Below are 17,571 nucleotides of genomic sequence, written 5' to 3' on the forward strand. Positions count from 1 at the left end.
TGTGGTCTTATTTTATTTTTATTTTTTTCCTAACATTTGAACAGTATTCCAGGGCGAAATTTTTGAAAGGTTTGTAGAAACGACTTCTACAATTATGATACCAGTGACCGTTTCAAAATAAGCCCCAAGCGATTGATTGATTGATTTGATTTTGGGGTTGAACGTCCCAAAGAGACTCAGACTATGAGAGATGCCATAGTGGAGGACTTCGGAAACTTCGACCACCTGGGGTTCCTTACCGTGCACTGACATTGCACAGCACATGGACGCCTAGCTTTCCGCCTTCGAAAAGCGGCCGCAGAGGCCGGGATTCGATCTCGCGTTCTTGGGCACAGTAATCGAGCACCCTAACCACTGCGCCACCCCGGCGGGTTGTTCTTTATTTGAAACATGTTACACATTCATCAGCATAAAGCTGAAACTTACGGGAATACAGTTCAGCGAATCATTAACAATCGAAGCCCCAAATATTATTAATATAAAATGCCAAAAGATAGTGACATCCGTGCTCCTTGACAAGCCAAAGTCAGCATCCGACTCACTTTCCCGATTTTCCAATCGCCATTTTCAACTTCGTTTGGTCGACCACCTACGTCTATTGTGCATTTCGTACATTATGCCACTAACTTGCGAAAGAGGTACACAGCGGAGTTCAAGTTGTCTACTGCCGAGTACGCAACCTATTATGGGAACCACGCTGCAGAACGCCATTTCTATGTCACCGAAAAAATTATCAACATGTTGGGCAGTCGCCCAGGAAGCTTTAGGCCATGAAGAACAGAAAAAAAGGCTGACCACGGAAAGAAGGCGCAAGGCCTGAATTTGAATATCGGCTCCTTATGTGGGCTCTTGAACATTGTGCTGAAGGTAGGGTACTGTCCACCATGCAGTTGCATTTGAGCTACATTGTGTTTTATGGCACAAAAGCAACCAAGGCTATGCTGCGCAAAAGTTACGCCAGAAAGCATACACATTGGCCAATGAAATGTGTGTCACTGGTTTCTTTGTTGGCGGACTGTCATGGTGCTACTGATTTATATGCCGTAAAGCACTGTCAGTCAGAGAGCAGACAACGGTGTGTCAAAAGCTGCCAGACGACATCGCAGAGAAAAAGAAGTTTCCAGATTTGTGAAGAAGGAAATTCAAAGCCATAACATCACTGACCGCCACATTCTATGTCAAAGATTGCAGCACAGAAAGGTGGTAACACAGTCACAGTGAGAACCACGGGACACGAAAACTTGCACTTGACTGTAGTACAGTCAAACATCGTTAAGGGGGGACGCGACCTTTGAAAACCGAAAAATCGCGAAACAGTCGATTTTTGGAAGATTATATATTCCGGAAGTATGTCTTATAAACTACCATTTCTGTAATTATCAATGCCCAACTCGCCGTGAAATTAATTATTTAACAAGCGGCGGAAGCCGCGGAACAGCGAGCAAGCACCGAAAATTCCTAAACTTCGCGCACGTGCCATTCCTCTCCCTCCAAACTAAGCGCCGCCATCTTGGTCTTGTTTTGTTTGTGAATTCTTGCGTTCTTCTGCCACCTTCGGCGGCGGCAATGGCGGCGCGGTCGAAGCGTGGCTTGCTTCCGATTGGGAGTCTCGTGGTGGCTTTCAAGTTTCCCGCACTCGAATTCAAGACTGCGATTGGGCAAAGCGCGCGCTCCACGAGAACGCGAGGAATCGAGCGACTACTATTGGCTGCTGCGGCCGCTGACGCGTCTGTCTCCGCCGGCTACCTCCCCGCGTCGTCTGCTATGGCTCTTTGCTTGCTGCTGCTGTTGGCTGTTTGCACTTCGTGCGTTCTGTTCGCCTTTCACCATTTTTGCGATCGACGGAATTACGATCTCTCGCCGTGCCCTCTGAACGGTTTCGTGCAACGTGTTAAATGTTGCGTGGTCGCTCACGATGCTTCGAGATGCGACACGCGTTTAGTGCAGACTTGGCTAGATTTTTTTTTTTTTTTCGCTTGCCGCGTTTGGGCCGCTCCTCGTTCCTCCGGCAAGATGCCGCGATAGATAAACCGGGAAACCGCTTGCTGCGTCTGCGCCGCCTACCAAGCTAGGGCGAAATGCCGCGGGGGAATCGGGAATGCCGATTGTCGCGGCTTGCAGGGCTCAGGATCGACGGATCTCAGCATGTGGAAAGTGGTCCGCGGCACCAAGGCGTTCGCTGTAGCCGATCAGCTAGTCGCGCAGATGTTCGTTGTAGCAGAGACGGAGCGCCATAGCCCTAATGTATATTTTGACGGTCGATCCGGACTTGTTCGTGATAAGCGAGTGTTTGTTTTAATTGGGGCCGTTATAAGTGGGCTCGACTGTACCTGAATAAATTTTTGAGGGCAAGACTGTATTCAAAATATTATGTCTGAAATTTGTCATAATTTGATTAATCAACATAGGTCTAATTGATAACAAAAAATCCAATACTATGCTATTTTTCAGCAAGAAAATTTAGAAAAAGAGCTTTGTCTTGCCCTAAGGAACCTATCTAGAAATCAGCATGACAAATTGCACAATGCCAGTGCCTTTCGCAATTTCTCCCGGCTTTCGAACCAATTTGATATGCTTCTGTAACTTGAGAACTAACATGCACAATTCTATGAAACATGGTGGCTTTTCATTTGGTAACGTCATGAGCCTGTCCTGAAAATTTCATCATGATAACTTGACAAACAAAAAGGTTATTCTCTCAACCTTTGAGAGCCGTTTTCTCATAGGGAAAGTCAGAGCTCAAGAACCGCTTATTGGATTTTCATGAGGTTTCTTTTGTTACATACCTAAGTAAATTTTTGAGGGCAAAACAATTCGTTTTTCTTTTTTCAAAATATTTCATGTGTAATTAGGGGCAGTCAATTAAAATATCGTTAAGTCAGGAGTAAATTTTAACACTAAATTTGGGGCTGTACTAAAATTTTTCAGAGAGGAAATTTGGAAAAAGAGAATTGTCTTGCCCTGGGGAAACTATCCACGAATGACCATAACAATTCTCACACTGCTAGCACATTTTGCGAATTCTCCAGGCCCGTCCCTAGGGACCTATGTAAACTATCTTGATATACTCCTCTAACTTGAGAACCGATGAGCCCAGCTCCATGAAACGTGGTAGTTCTTCAAATGTGTGTACTATGAGCATACCCTGAAAATTTCATTCAAATACCTCAACAAATAAGAAAGCTGGTCTTCAAGGGTAGCCTCCCCCCTTGAGCCATAGTTGACCGGAACTTGGAATGTACTAAACGGTACAGTCGAACCTCATCATAACAAACACGGATACAGCGAATTACCAGATATAACGAAGTAAAACCAAAGTTTGGTTGGCTGTGCTTTATTTCTATGAGAGTTCTATCTGTATAACGAAATGAAAAACTGAAAATTTGACACTAAATCGGTTATAACAAAGCAAATTTCGTATTCACACGACTCAAAATCCGCAAAGAAGCAAAAAAAAACTTTCAAAACGCTAAATTTCGGTTTTATCAGTCGCCTCCACCTAAAATGTGTATGAATCACCCGCGCTTTCGCACGCCATGCCATCTAGGGACCGCAAGTGAATCTAGCATCAACGGCTGCCTGGCAGGTGACCTGCACGTGATCGAACCACCACCCGCGTGCCCCTGCCCCTACTTTTTGCCTACCCGCACATGTGCTCTTTCCTCGAGGTCGTGCCGTCGTCTTGCAGCATGGCGGCGCCGAAACGCACAGTCGAAGTGGCACAGTCGACAATAAGAAATTGCTTTGTTGATGCTGGCCTAGCCCCATCCACCAGCGAGACTGAGCCCAACGACGCCCACGATTCTGAAGGTGAAGCGGACAATTTCGACGAGACGACATGGCGTCAACTGGCGCTTCCAAATGTTACGTTCGAGGACTTTATTGCTGCCGATGACAACTTGGCTGTGGCGCCCGAATTGACCGACCAAGAAATTGTCAATCAGCTGCTTCCCACAGATGATGCTACGAGCAGCGATGAGAGTGAAGAAGAAGGCGAAGAGCGAGCTCTCAGCAGTACCGAGGCCGCCGATATGGCGAGGAAATTGAGAAGGTACCTTGAGAACCTACCTGTGGCCAAATCAGCTGACATTGGGAAAGCGCTGCACAGCGTCGATTTCGTTGGAAATTTATTCTATCGAATAGTGTGCAGTGCCGCCAAATAAAGATTACGTCGTTTTTTAAATAAATAAGTTCTGCGTGGCCTAAATCCAGATTTGTGTGCTCATTTTTGCTTGGCAGTGCAAAATGAAAGGTAAGGTTTCGAGTGCTTATACCATGCTTTAAAGAAAAAAAATGTTTTTTTTTTCAGCTCTGTGCTTTCCATTTTAGGGTAGCCTTTACTTGGGTTTATGAACAGAATTTTTTTTTTGTAGGAATTTGTGTGTACTTTTACAACGAATATCGAATATAACGAACGAATTTCCGCGCGAAATGAGACTTCGTTATAACGAGGTTTGACTGTATATTGAGTAGGTGCCGAGTCGAGGACATGGTTTTAAAACGAAACTACTGTAAAGCGGGTACGTTTTAACGAGGTTTTACTGTACTTGCATGCTGTGCTGACGGTACAAAGCTGCAGCTAATAATAACTTTTTATAAGGAAAACGCTGCCAAAAGAAAGGTTTCCTCCTGGCGTTATCACAACCAGAGAAGCTGAATAGATGAACCAATCATGGAAGTCTGGCTTGAAAGGCGTTTTTCGAAGTGCCCAGATTAATTTTCTCACACCTGGAAAGGCCTTCTGGTCAGGGATAGCATGCTGGCATATCTGACCTTAAAACAGATTAAGGAAAAGAACTGCACCCCTACAATAATAATCAGCAGCATGACCAAAATTTCACAGCCTCTGGATATTTCCGTGAGCCACAGCTTTAAGGCTGCCTTCCACCTCATTTGGTAGGCATGGATGACCGAAAGGGATCACAGCTGGAGGAAAAACTGCCAAAGACACCTCAGTCAAAATGCTGAGGACAAGAGAATTGCAGCTGTCACCATGACCAACCCACACTTCACCGATTCAGCCACACTGTGGGGTCATATGTGAGGCCTGTTTCCTTGCCATGCAAGAGACAGTCACTTCACTTCAGTGACTTCACAGTCTGAAAAAAGGCGCGAGAATGCGGATACTCACGCATGGCGCAGGTAGTTGAGGGCGTGCTGGAGCACACGGGGCGAGACGTACACCTTCTGGCGATGCTGGTCCAGCACTTGCAGCACCACCTGCAGAATGCCCTCCGTGTACGCCTTGAGGAAGAAGTCTGAAAACTCAGCATACTCCTTGGCCACTGAGCCTGGGCTCCCATACCTGCACACAACATTGCACCCCAGCACCACCTTAAGTCCCTCTGCAGTGCATCCCAACACTGCCCTTCCTAGTGGCTACCATAGATTTCCATAAGATAAACTCAGTCAGGATGAATATGAATTATGTGATATCACTGTCCGATTCCCATACATCTCAATGTGAAAATAGTTTGCTTAAGATGAACTGTTTCGCGAATCCTTTGGTTAAGCTAACTTTTCCAGTTACCGCAAACCGGGGCAACCCCGTGCAAGTGCACTAGTGGGGTGTCTGTGCAGCATTGACAAGAAAGAATAGGTAACATGCTTCTACATAAGAAAGCGCTCAACACAAGGTGGCTTCCGCACACTATCACGAACTGTGAAAAAGCCTTTTTTACAGGAGTAGAGGCAGAAGCTTCCTTGCTGGTGTAAAAATATGCACGAAACGCTGCACCTGAGCTGGCGGAAATCCGACATGGTCAGACTATGGCGTACAGTGAAATCTCGTTACTACGAACACCACATTAACGAACTTTTCAAATTAACGAATTTTTTAAGAATCCCCAACAGATTTGCAATGTTTTCAATGTAAAACTATTTCAGAATTACGAATTTCAAAATAGCATATATTTCAGAATAACGAACGTATTTTATTTCTTGTTCTATAATTTTGGAACATCAGTATTACGAATTTGGCTAAAATTAACAGCACCGCAGCCTGCAACTCTCGCGTGAAACGAAACAGAAACCGCAGTTTCTGTGTGTATGGTTTGTGGGCTGTAGCTATCATCATTAGGACATCTAGGACCAGCTCCTAGCGCCACCATGAAGCTATGGTTTATTACGCAGTAGCCAGCAGGCCTAGCTGCCTGCGTTTTTTTTCTTCCTGTGTTGTGTGCCGCACGCGACTCGGTCGTTCGTGCATTCGCGCGTGCGGGACGGCATTTTTTTTTTTTTTTTGCCGCTGATTATCTTATTGCCAAGTTTGTGCGAGATTGGCCAGCGATATGCCAAGAAGATATGAATGCAGCTGCTTTCACTGCAAGAAATCGACGCAGGGAAAAAGCGATTCGGCCTCTACAGACAGCTAGCATAGCCCCATCGACTGCCGCGATCATTATGAAAGACCGAGACAAGATTTTCAAAGCTCAGGGAGCATTGAAGATGGGGTCATAAAAAACTGCAATGTTTTTTGTTTTTTTTTCACATGGACAAAGTCTGTACTTTCATCGCTCGGTGCAATCACGCACGCGATGAGGTGTTCCGGAAAGCGGAAGGTGCAAGGTCTGAAGGTGTATGTGCTGTAGTGGTGTAATGTAGTGCGCGGTCGTGTTTGCTGCATGCGGCAGAAGAAAATAATGGATTTCTTCAAATAAATCAGCTTTGGAGTTAGTGCAACCTTTTCACTTGAGGTTTTGCTTGTCTACACACGTGCCTACTGCCAAGGTACGTCATTTTCATACCTAGGTTTTACCACTGGCTTATAATCGCAGATTTTTCATTACAACGATATTTCAAAATAACGAATGATTTTTCGCGGTCCCGCGGGATTCGTTATATCGAGATTTGACTGTAGTGCCTGCATCATTTGTTGCTTCCCTACCGACTAAAAGGCGCAAAATGGGCCCTGTCATTAGCTTGAGGCTTAACACTTTCCTGTCTGCGAGAAAAGAGGTGGTTTTCAGGTTGTGTCATTTTTTTCTGTAACAAAATTTGCTTGGTACAGGAGCGTGTAGTATCAAATTGTAGAGGCGGCATTCCTCTTCACAATGGTATTAGTGACAGCATATTGACTGAGCAAATGATGAAAAAAAAAACTATCAGCAAAAAATTGTAGTTAAAAACTAAACACAAAAACATCAAACTTTCTTGACACACAAAAATTTTCAACATATAGCTTTTTAACAACAAGGACCAATGCAACATTGACGCAAATTCTAGCTATCTGTGTGCAGTTGTCGCTGAGTTAGAAAAGAAAACAGTAGTCGAGGTCAACACGACTCCCTGTGCTGCCGGCGGCAAGTAATACAGTCGAACCATGATATATCGAATTTTGGTTATATCGAACTCTCGAAATATCCCTTTGAAAATCCCATGTAAAAGTATAGGAAAGCTGCGTCGTATATCGAACTCAATTTCACCGGTCGTTCGATATATCGAACTCCGCACCATGCATTGGACGGTTTGCCTCCTCCAAAGACGATCGCATCACCTCGGCCATTTGCAGCGTGACGTTTTCAAGCCACGCGCGGATGGAATGAAAGGACACAGCTCGGCAGCGGCTGGTCTAGGGCAGTGCCGCGCCCTTCCCCCAAAGGCGCGCGCATCTGCGGTGATCGCTGTCGCGCTAGCACGTGACGTTTGCAAGTCATGTGTGTGAAGGAACGAGAGGGAATGCAGCCATGGTGTTCGAGAGAGGGGAAAAACGCAATAGAGCGAAGCGCTAGGGTGTGCCCACTCTTCTGCTGAGCTCTATCTCTCCCCTTCCTCTCTCTTTCCCGGTCTCGTTCGCAGCAGCACCCACTACGCATGCATGGACAAGCCAGCTCTGCCCGTGGCAGACGCTTCTCCAGTGTATGTTGTGAACGCTCTGCTCACGGCGGCCGGCGTGCTATGAGCATCTCGTGTCGTCGTGTTGAAAGCGCGCAAGCTACGGTGGCTGCGGACGGTAAATAACGGTAGATTTTTTTTTTTTTGCGAGAGTGTTTTATTCTTGCCGTCGGGCTGAACGTATGCTATGGCGGCTGCGAAGATTAAGAAGCGGCAATTTCTTTTTTCTTTTTTTTCTTTTTTTTTTTGCGAGAGCCATTCTTTCTTGCACCTATGAATCAACGAAAGCATGCGGTCTGCTGCGGTCATGCCACCGACTTTTAGCACTGTTCGCTCCAAACGGCATTTGCAGCTATCATGCTTGCCAATGATTTTGTAGCAGTGCACTACGCCCGCCCCACCCTAAGCGCGGGACGATAAATAGAACCAGGCTTGAGCAATCAAGCCATCACGCCGGCACTCTGCCAAGTTCGCTCCCTGCCACCGCAGGATCTATGAAAAGTGTAGATAAAAGATAAACACATTGTGGCATTATCGCTGCGCAGCATCTTGGCACGCTGCCAATAAATGAGCTGTGGATGTGACGGTCGGAACGGAGAAACGCCCCACAGAACACTTTTTTTTTTTTGCAAACATTTGCGAGTGGTTGCAAGTGGGTTGACTACGCGACAAATACCGTATAATTTTTCACGATCGCAAGTGCCATCTCAAGCCGATTTCTGTATATCGAATTATCGATATATCGAACTATTTCGCAATCCCCTTCGAGTTCAATATATCCGGGTTCGACTGTACTGCCCAACAGACGTCACCCTGCAGATAACAATTGTGGTTTTCAGAACAGTGATCTCTTCCGATCAGCGCGCAGCAACTGCAAACTTTTTGGGGGCGAGAGCAAAACTTGTCGGGGCATGGCTGTTGACGTTGCAGGTCAGTTTGGAGCAGTTCCGTTGTCAGTGCCAACGTCTGAAGAGCTGAATTCGTCTTTAGAGTCATCACTGCTGCTGTTCGCATCCAAAAGCGAGCTCTCCGATGCGTCAACTTCAGCGAAACCACGCCGTTTTCGCGCATCAGGAGCGCACAACGTCGACGCCGTGATGTAAACAAGGAGTGCCAATCACCTAACTCCGGAGACTATCTGGACAGGCGCGGCACGGCGGAAAAAATAAAACCAAAAGCAAAACTGAAAGAAGGATTCCTCTAGTTTGCACTGGACGATGCCACTTGTCAAGGAGCACTTCGAAAGCGGAAAAATTCAAATCGTGAAACCATTGCATAGCAGGCTATATTCGATGGGAATAGGTGCGGACAAGAAAGTGTTAAGGACTCTGGAGCTGCTTTATTAACTGATCTTGCTTTGCAACACACATTGTCATGAAGCAGATGAGGCCAGGTATCGGCGCTATGCTCGTTGCCTGTGACAAGCCTGTTCATGGAGCGGGTAAAAGCTATGCTGCAGATGGAGCGAGAAAGACGCAAAGCTACACTGCCGAGGTCAAGAGCACGATACAAAAAAAAATAAATAAAAAGAATAGCAGCCACTTTGCGGTACGATGAAGACGAGACTACAAAAAAAAAATGTAGGCCATTTTTAAAATAAGGAACAGGAACAGGGTCTCAGCCTTCACTTGACTTCATGCACAGTGGCAGTGAATGCTCATGTGCAATTATTCTCTGCTGGAAGGATATCTTAATTATTATTTTCACGTAACCTACATATGGAGACTAAAAGCTTGCTCGTACGTACAGTCGAGCCTCATCGTAACAAAGCTGGACTTCTAGCAAAAATCTGTTTTTTCTATATGATATTGGTCTTAAAAGAATGCATAACAATTCCTGCAAGCAAGTCTGCCACTAAAGCCCAGAAAAAAGGCATTCTAAAATGACAAAGGAACGAGATGCCTTTTTATGCAGAATGTTTTAGTCCGAAGCTTGGCATACACGTGAAGTCATGCCTTTCGTTCTGTGTTCAAGAGTGCAAATGAACACACAAATAGATGCCTACTCTGCACGCAAACAGATTTAGTTAATTTGCAGAGGCTTAACGTGGCTAAAACTAGTATAATATACGAGACCATTTGTTTGGTGTAGCTTATTGCAACAGATGTTTCAAGGTCACTGTCTTCGCACGATTACCTGCCAGAGACACGATCGTGACGAAGACCATGATGTATGTTGCCTAACTGCCACGAGTGGCCTTGGCTATAAAGCACCTCTCTAACCAAGCCGTACAAATGTAGCTGCATGGCCTTAGGGCAGCTTGTCTAACTCTGGATCCAAGGGTCCTGAAAGGCTGTATTCGGATCTCGCCTTCCCATCTTATTAGCGAAGCCGAACCTAGCAGTGCCTGCCGGTTTGTCAATGCACCGAGATGGTGAGCCAGTTACGACCCCGTAAAGTAGTACTGCCATATTAATAACGACAATTGTTTTGGTGGCAAACAATGCTGCAACATTTTTGCTCCAGTGGCGTCAGTTACATTCGGAGACATAGGTTGAGGATGCCATGCCAGGCGATAATTTAGTCCCCTTTAAGTCCAACCGTGTCATATGCAGGGCCCCGCCATGAGCCTCAGCATGCCCACGCATAATTTCTTCCGCACAGCACGCCACCTGTCATGAAATTCACGAGTCGCAGTAAGCTTGTTTTGGGGAGAGGCACGCAGTGCATCCAGTGTGGGCGGCTTCGGCAAGCCCGGAAAAGAACAGGCACATGCTCCACGCTGCCGCCAGTGCTGTCAGAGTGCACAGAGGTCGCCAAGCATGCTGGCAGTCCAGCACCGTTGGGAGTGCGGGAGACCGCACTTTGGCCATTGTGAAGCCGCTGCCCAGTCAGTGCACACACTTGCACTACGTCTCGGTATAAAATGCTCCTTTACACGCCAACGTCCATGCAGACAAAAGAGCCCGCATGCACATATTGCAGCTTGAGTGGCCACCAACTCACCTCTCAAAGATGCGTACGACAATATGGAAGGCCCATTTCTTGCACTTCCACCAAGGGAGTTCGGGACGTTCATCTTCGTCCACCTGGTTGGCTAGCTGCGAAAATTATAAAAGACATACTTGTGTACACAACACGTTTCGCTGCGGTTGCTCTCTTTGACTTATACAAAGGCATAACCATTACACTTGATCAGAAAAATAAATATGGGGGGACACTTAAGCTTGGCCTTTAAGGTTATATGCAATGTAAGCATTATTAGCTACCCTCTGCTGCCCCCATGCAGTGCCTCGTTCGTGTACATGCGCTTAACTACTGACTCAATCACCAATCCATTGCCCAATGCCTCTTCACCTCCCACATACTCATTAGCATACAGTCAAGATACTACATTGTGTGTAATATCATCTGGCAAAGAAATAATGCTCCAAATTGACTAAGTCATAGCAAGAAGCCTGCGTAGCCTAGAAGTAGCTAGTGTGAAGCAAGATCCAAGGGTTCCAGATGGTTTGATTCGCATCTAAAATGTCACACCCAAGTTGAGATCCTGCAGATTCAGCCAAGACATGTGGTCTCGCCCAATCAGCAACCAACCATGTCACCTGCGAACTTCCGCCTAGCAGATACATCCTCGTAATTTTTTGCTCACAACTGATGCTCAAACCTCTGTGAGACTACACCCAACAGCTCATATCCTGCATACAGAGCAGGTCTTCCGAGCTAAGCTCTGCACACCTCCTTTAACACCCACTAAAATACTGCACTCCACAGGATTCACATCAAGCTGGATTCGGCAATAAGTGTTTCCACTGTGCGCACTTGCTTCACGACCGCAGAACACAAACTGATGTGAGAGGAACCTCTACAATCACAACAAGCAGCCGTAGTTTACACAGTGAGCCCAGTTCCAGTGCTATTAGAGTGGCTAATGTGGCAGCCCCTCAGCTGCTCTCGCTTTAAGAATGTTACACCATGTTCCAGTGCAATTCATGCTCAAACGCAGCAAAAATAATTGCAAACAAAGAAAATGGCTCGGGGCGATCAATGCATACCACATCAATCACAGCCACGCAGATGCCCTTGACACTGCACCGCCAATATTTGCCACATGTCGCAAGCAAGGGCAGCAGATAGCGCTAGCAATGTCAGCTGAAGAATGTTTCCTGGGCCCAATGGCTGGCAAGTGTGAAAGCGCAAACATGCGTGAGGCATGTGCCTCCATGGCTGGTCAAGTCTAGCGGTGGCAGCACGACTATTCACGCCCTGTCCTGTAAGCACGCCGTGGTCTCTCCCACTTGCCCGCCTATCCCCCTTATACCCATGTTTGGCCATATAGTGCAAGCCACAACGGAGGTTGCGCTGGCTGCTGCCACAATTGCATAAAACACTGCTTCGTTTTTATGGCTTTTAGCAACATGGGCCTATGTAAACATTTTCAAAGTGATTACATTTACATTACATACTCTGCCAACCTGGCGACATAACGGGGAAGACACTTTCAGGCAGCGTCCAATGAGTCCTAATCTAAATATTCTAAACACACACAAGTAGCAACATCAAGCATAAATCTCCGCAGCAGACACAAACTGATGGGCATACAGTTTCCTCTTAGTGTCATTACAGTTTTTAATGCAAAACCATTCCTAGCCCCGATGTTTGGTTTGGGCTAGTTGGTAGCAAATTCCTAGCCCCTCTACACGCAATTCCGTCTGGACCACACTTGGCCACCATGGTTCCGAAAGATGAGCTATCACAGAGTAGCTCTGTAACATGAGGTGCCAGCTTCATGTTACAGAGCTACCTTGTGCCTGATGATGTGCCAGCCGAGCACCGCTGCTACCGAATTTGCCGCCGCCTACAAGAAACGTAATATTTTACGCAATACATTCATTTTGTTTGCCATGGTTAGCCACAGCTACTTTGGTTTGGCTCAAATAGACCTTGATCAGCTGCATAGCCGATGATGCAGGTGGTGCTAGCAAGGCCTCTGATGATACTGGTGATTACAATGTGGGTGCCGGTTCTTCAGAGGCAGTTTTGCAAAACTAATTCTTTACGGGCAAAAGCCACTTATCAAACCGGAAGACTTGGCAGGTACGCATTTACTGTCTTGTTTTTGTTCTGCATTGCCATTCCAAGTCTTCACTTGAACACTACATACAATTAAAACCTGAATTTAACTAAAAATGTCGCTTTTTGAATTTCATAACACCCAGATACAACCGTAAAGCAGGCTTGCATCAAGCTACAATTTAGTGGCCAAATTATTCGAGAACAGTTGCTTGTTTTGGAATAAAAGTAAATAGCCTGCCCGGGAGGTGTAGCCCCACAGCACAGTCCACTCACGTCTGGGACAGGACGTTCCAAAATGACGCGCAGCAGCTCCATCCACTGTGTGCAGACCTGGCGCGAGATGAGCCCCAACGGGAAGTGGTACTGGACAAGCGCAAAGTAGATCTTGAGGATCTGCTTCTGCAGCAACACCGAGGCATCCGACTGATCAGCCAGCAGCTGTCCCAGACGCTGCTGCAACAGCGGCAGCAGCATCTGCATTGCCTCATGCAGGGGCTCCCGCTCCTCGGGCTTCTTGTATCTGCCATCACCAAATTAGGAAGGGGGAAAGGGGTGAAGGTTGCTCTTTACTCCAACTACACTCAACCTGGATGCAGCTTGCAGCTGCTAAAAAAACCAAAAGCTGGGGTGCCTTCTTTCTGTAAAATAAATGCTTGTCATCAAATCTAGGTGAATGCAAAGAATACTAAACAGGCAAGTAACCTTAGTCCAAAAAATAATTATGAAAATGTTTTGCAAAAGCTGTGCAGTTCTCTCTTCAGGTTGGAAAAAGAAAGAAATAAGCTTTCCTCCATGTTTGCTACTTTGTAGCTGGTACTAATAAAGTATGAGACACAGATAACTAAACAAGAAGTATTTCCGGAAGCATGCATGCCTATAACATAAACAAAGGATGCTGACTGCTGAAGAAAGCAATGAAGAGCTACAGCCCAAGTAAATATGCGCAACCTGATAGTGCCATGTCCACAGCCTCCAATAGCACAGACTATAATTCTCAATGATTTCCTTCAGTCACAAAAATTCTTTCTACCCCCTGTCCAATACACCATGTGTAGCACAAAACTGAACCAGTCAAGGCCTCACTCATAGTTTTTGACGAGCGTGTAGAGTGCAAGCAGCGCCCCTGCCCAGCCGGCACTCTCGGGAGACTGCAGGTAGATGGAAATCTTGTCCACCACCCCCGTCCACCGGCCCGGAAAGTCGTGCTTGAGCACGCAGCTCAGGCATGATGCCAGCTGCACCCGGATCAGCTCGGGGGCGTGCACCATGGCATCCACAAGTGCATCGCGCACCATGGCCCGGTCCTGCTCATGCACGTGGAAGGGCAGCGGCTGCGGTTGGGGCTGCGACTGTGGTGGGGGCTCTTTCTCCTGCCAGAACTGAAGCACCAGGTTTTTAAGGTAGATGGCACCCGCCTGGCGGACGGGCATGTCCAGAGTGGCTGTCATCACCACTTGCAGTAGCGACGGCGCAAAACCAATGATCTTGTGCACCTGCAGCGCCATGGAAACAATGATGCTATTAATGATGCACACCACCTATTTCTTTGCAGTGTAGTGTGCATCAGGCAGCACATAATGGAACCACCCCAGTATTTCAGGCAACGAGCCACCGCATGAAGTGCATAGAGAATGGATAAAAAATTACCGACGATTACGTTACTTCCTAATGCGAAATTTGAGCGCAGCAAATAAGCTGTTTCACCTTTTCGATAGATTGAGGCAAAGAAATCGAGCAACACATGTATGCGCTATCACAGAACTTTTTTTTATTTTTCACACATATTCCTTTAACAAAGACTCCCTTCTCGGCGGCGGCGATGAGCTTCTGCTTCAGCCTCGCTTACACCTGGTTGCTCTCGACGGTGGCGATGAGCCTCCGCTTCGGCGGTGCGAACGGCAGGGTCTTCTCGACAGCGGCGATGAGCTTCTGCTTCAGCCTCGCTTACTGCTCTGGATTGTGGCGGCGACGGCGCTGGGCCTCTGCTCTGGCAGCTCGTTTAGCAGCAGCAGCAGCAGCAGACGGAGAACTTCCACCGGTCGTCTCGCTAATGGCTCAGAAAGAACTGGCAGATAATTTCGCAGTGGCGAACGGCAGCGGCAATTTCGGCTCGGGCGGTGCACATATACAGATCCGCCGCCACCGATCTGGCTCTCTGATTGCCACCGCACAGGGGTTGCATTGGAGGAGGAGCGAAGAAAGGAATTAAGTTCGAGCCGGCGCTTTGGCAACCGGAGACTCGCAGGAAGAGGGGGGAGGGGGGCGGCGTGTACACCCAGCGGCAAACGATGGGGGCAGAAGCGCGCGCAGCAAGCGGACAACGCGATAAAGGGAGGAGGGAAGAGATAGCAGCGACTGACTGATGCTGCTGACGCCGACAGTGAGTCAACCCCAGCTGCGGAGTTGGTTTCAGGGACAACGCCGCCGATGCCGACGCAAACAATATGATACCCTCGCTTCCGCAGCGCCAAGAACCAGGTCTAGGTTTCACGTGCCGGGGCCTACGTGAAATAACCGGCGTGTCGGCAACTGAAGAGCACCCTATCCGCCACACAGGAACAGGGGGGGGGGGGGGACCCTCCCCTCCTCTTTCTGCATGGCGGCGACGGTGTTCTATGCAGTCACGTTATCTTGACTCTCTAGCGGCGTCAGCGGCATCCAGCGGTATCAGTCGGTCGCTGCTAGCGCTGGGGGGATGAAAGGGGGGCGGAGCTGGTTACGAGGCCGACGCCGACGCGAAACCCAGGAACGGACGCCAAAGAGCTGCGCTCTAAAATATAACTAGCACAAACAAACTCATTTGCCCAGCTAGGCTTCTTGACATCAAGCAGCACAGAGGAGACTGTGATCAGGCTATCTGTAAAAGTGCAGGTGCATGACACTGTACCCAGCTGCAACTTATGAAAGCAGCAGCATTGTCCCTCAAAGAAGGTCATCCAGCCAATACCATCGGCTGACTGACGTGTCACAGCTGACCTGGTTCGTCATGTCCCCAGCAGCACGTGGTGCCAAACTACCAGGTGCAAGGGTATTTCACAGCATCATGACAATCAGTCGATATTACTGTCAAGGGGGCTCCCTGAGTACGCAGTGTTTAACGTCCCCCAAAGGAGGCATTCCTTTGAAGATTAGACAATGTGTACTTGAGTTGTATCCTACTAGACTAATACCCCTGTCACACAAGCAAGTTTATTCTCATTCGTACCGAATGACATTAGCATCTGATGTCATAATTCCCCTGTTGCACGAGAAAATTTAATGCCATTAGGTTCGAATGACATTCTTCATTGAATGAGTTTGGGGAACTCGTTCGCATTCAATCTCGAACCGAATGTGTACTCGACGCCAGATACACAGCAGAAACAAGTAACGCAACAACATGTTCTGCGCGCAGTAAAATTTAAAAATAATAGTACTAAAGTTTTATTTTAAAACTTGTTAATTTAGGCATAAAATTATCCGCACTGCAGGCTCTCACGGAAGGGCATTACTCTCGGTCACAGCAGCGGTCCAGTCATGGAAGCGACTTACGATCATTTTGGGCTCTGTGTTCCTTAGTGGCCGCATCTCCCCATATGTTTATCTCGAAACTATTTAAAGTTGTGACTGAGCGCCTCACAGTTTGGACGTCACTTGCATGCTCTACATGTCTCCGTGCGTCTCCGCATTGTGCATCCACGCTCCGCTGTGTTCTGCCATATTGTTTGTTTACATTTATCGAATTTGTGAGACTCGACACTTGGCTTGGATTTTTATGGCTAAAGTGCTACAGCAGAGCCAAAAGTAATGTTTTTCGCTTGAATTATTGTACAGAAATGTTTTGGTCAGCTTTAAAATGTTGCACAATGATTTCAAATGCCTTTTATGCGCACTGATGTTCCTTAAGTGCAATATTTTTTTTATAGCTGATCATAATTGCCACCATTTGCGAATGACATTGTATTTTACCGTGTAGAACCGAAACAAACCGAATGACATTTGATGCATTGAATGACATTCGATTCGAATGATATTAAATCTGCTCATGTGACAGAGGTGTAATCATATTTTAAAAGCCTATGCTCAAGTGATTTATGGTCCACTGGGTAACAAATGGTTGGTTGGTTTGTGGGGTTTAACGTCGCAACTCAGGCTATGAGAGACGCCATAATGGAGGACTCTGGAAATTTAGACCACCTGGGGTTCTTTAACGTGCACCGACATCGCACAGCACACGATGTCAGTGCACGTTAAAGAACCCCAGGTGGTCTAACAAATGATACAGCAATGTAGGCAAGAGAGAAAGATGCTAGAGAAGTCTTTGTCGCTTCTGCCATGCCTATGTCAGTTGCACAACACAGCCCAGAAAGCAATATGGTGGTGACAACCCGGGAAAGCCCAAATGTAAAGGTGCAAAATGAAAGAGGGAACCCCTATCGCCTCCCTCTAAAGCGGGCACATTTGCTACCAAAGAATCCATCACTCAACTGTGTTCCAATACATTCTAACCTTAATACCATGATGCGAATTGTAAAGGTCGGTGTAGGCACATGATAACATGGAGGACAGTGTTAAGTGATGGCGCCCAGTCGCAGTGGTTTCTGATGTATTCATAGTATACAAAGGGGCCTGTCAGCACAGTTATTCGCATGGTGCGAGGTGAATGGCACCTACAAAGAAGCTTGGAGTGACAGGCATAACAAGGTCTAACGACTGATGAGTCCAGGTTGGAATGATAAGGCC

General features: G+C 47.0%; 1 protein-coding gene across 1 annotated transcript in view; it reads right to left on the bottom strand.

The window, feature by feature from the left end:
* msk (importin-7 msk) overlaps positions 1-17,571 on the bottom strand; it is a 139,052-nt gene that overhangs the window by 115,621 nt on the left and 5,860 nt on the right. Inside the window, exons 2-5 of the mRNA XM_084602529.1 lie at positions 13,933-14,342; positions 13,123-13,369; positions 10,780-10,874; positions 5,132-5,305 (exon numbers count right to left, since the gene is read on the bottom strand). Of these exons, the coding sequence (XP_084458655.1) occupies positions 5,132-5,305; positions 10,780-10,874; positions 13,123-13,369; positions 13,933-14,342 (926 nt within the window). The remainder of the gene's footprint in view (positions 1-5,131; positions 5,306-10,779; positions 10,875-13,122; positions 13,370-13,932; positions 14,343-17,571) is intronic.

Source organism: Amblyomma maculatum, chromosome 4 (genome assembly GCF_055883805.1).
Source record: "Amblyomma maculatum isolate TAMU_Amacu chromosome 4, ASM5588380v1, whole genome shotgun sequence".
In the NCBI taxonomy this organism is placed as follows: domain Eukaryota; kingdom Metazoa; phylum Arthropoda; class Arachnida; order Ixodida; family Ixodidae; genus Amblyomma; species Amblyomma maculatum.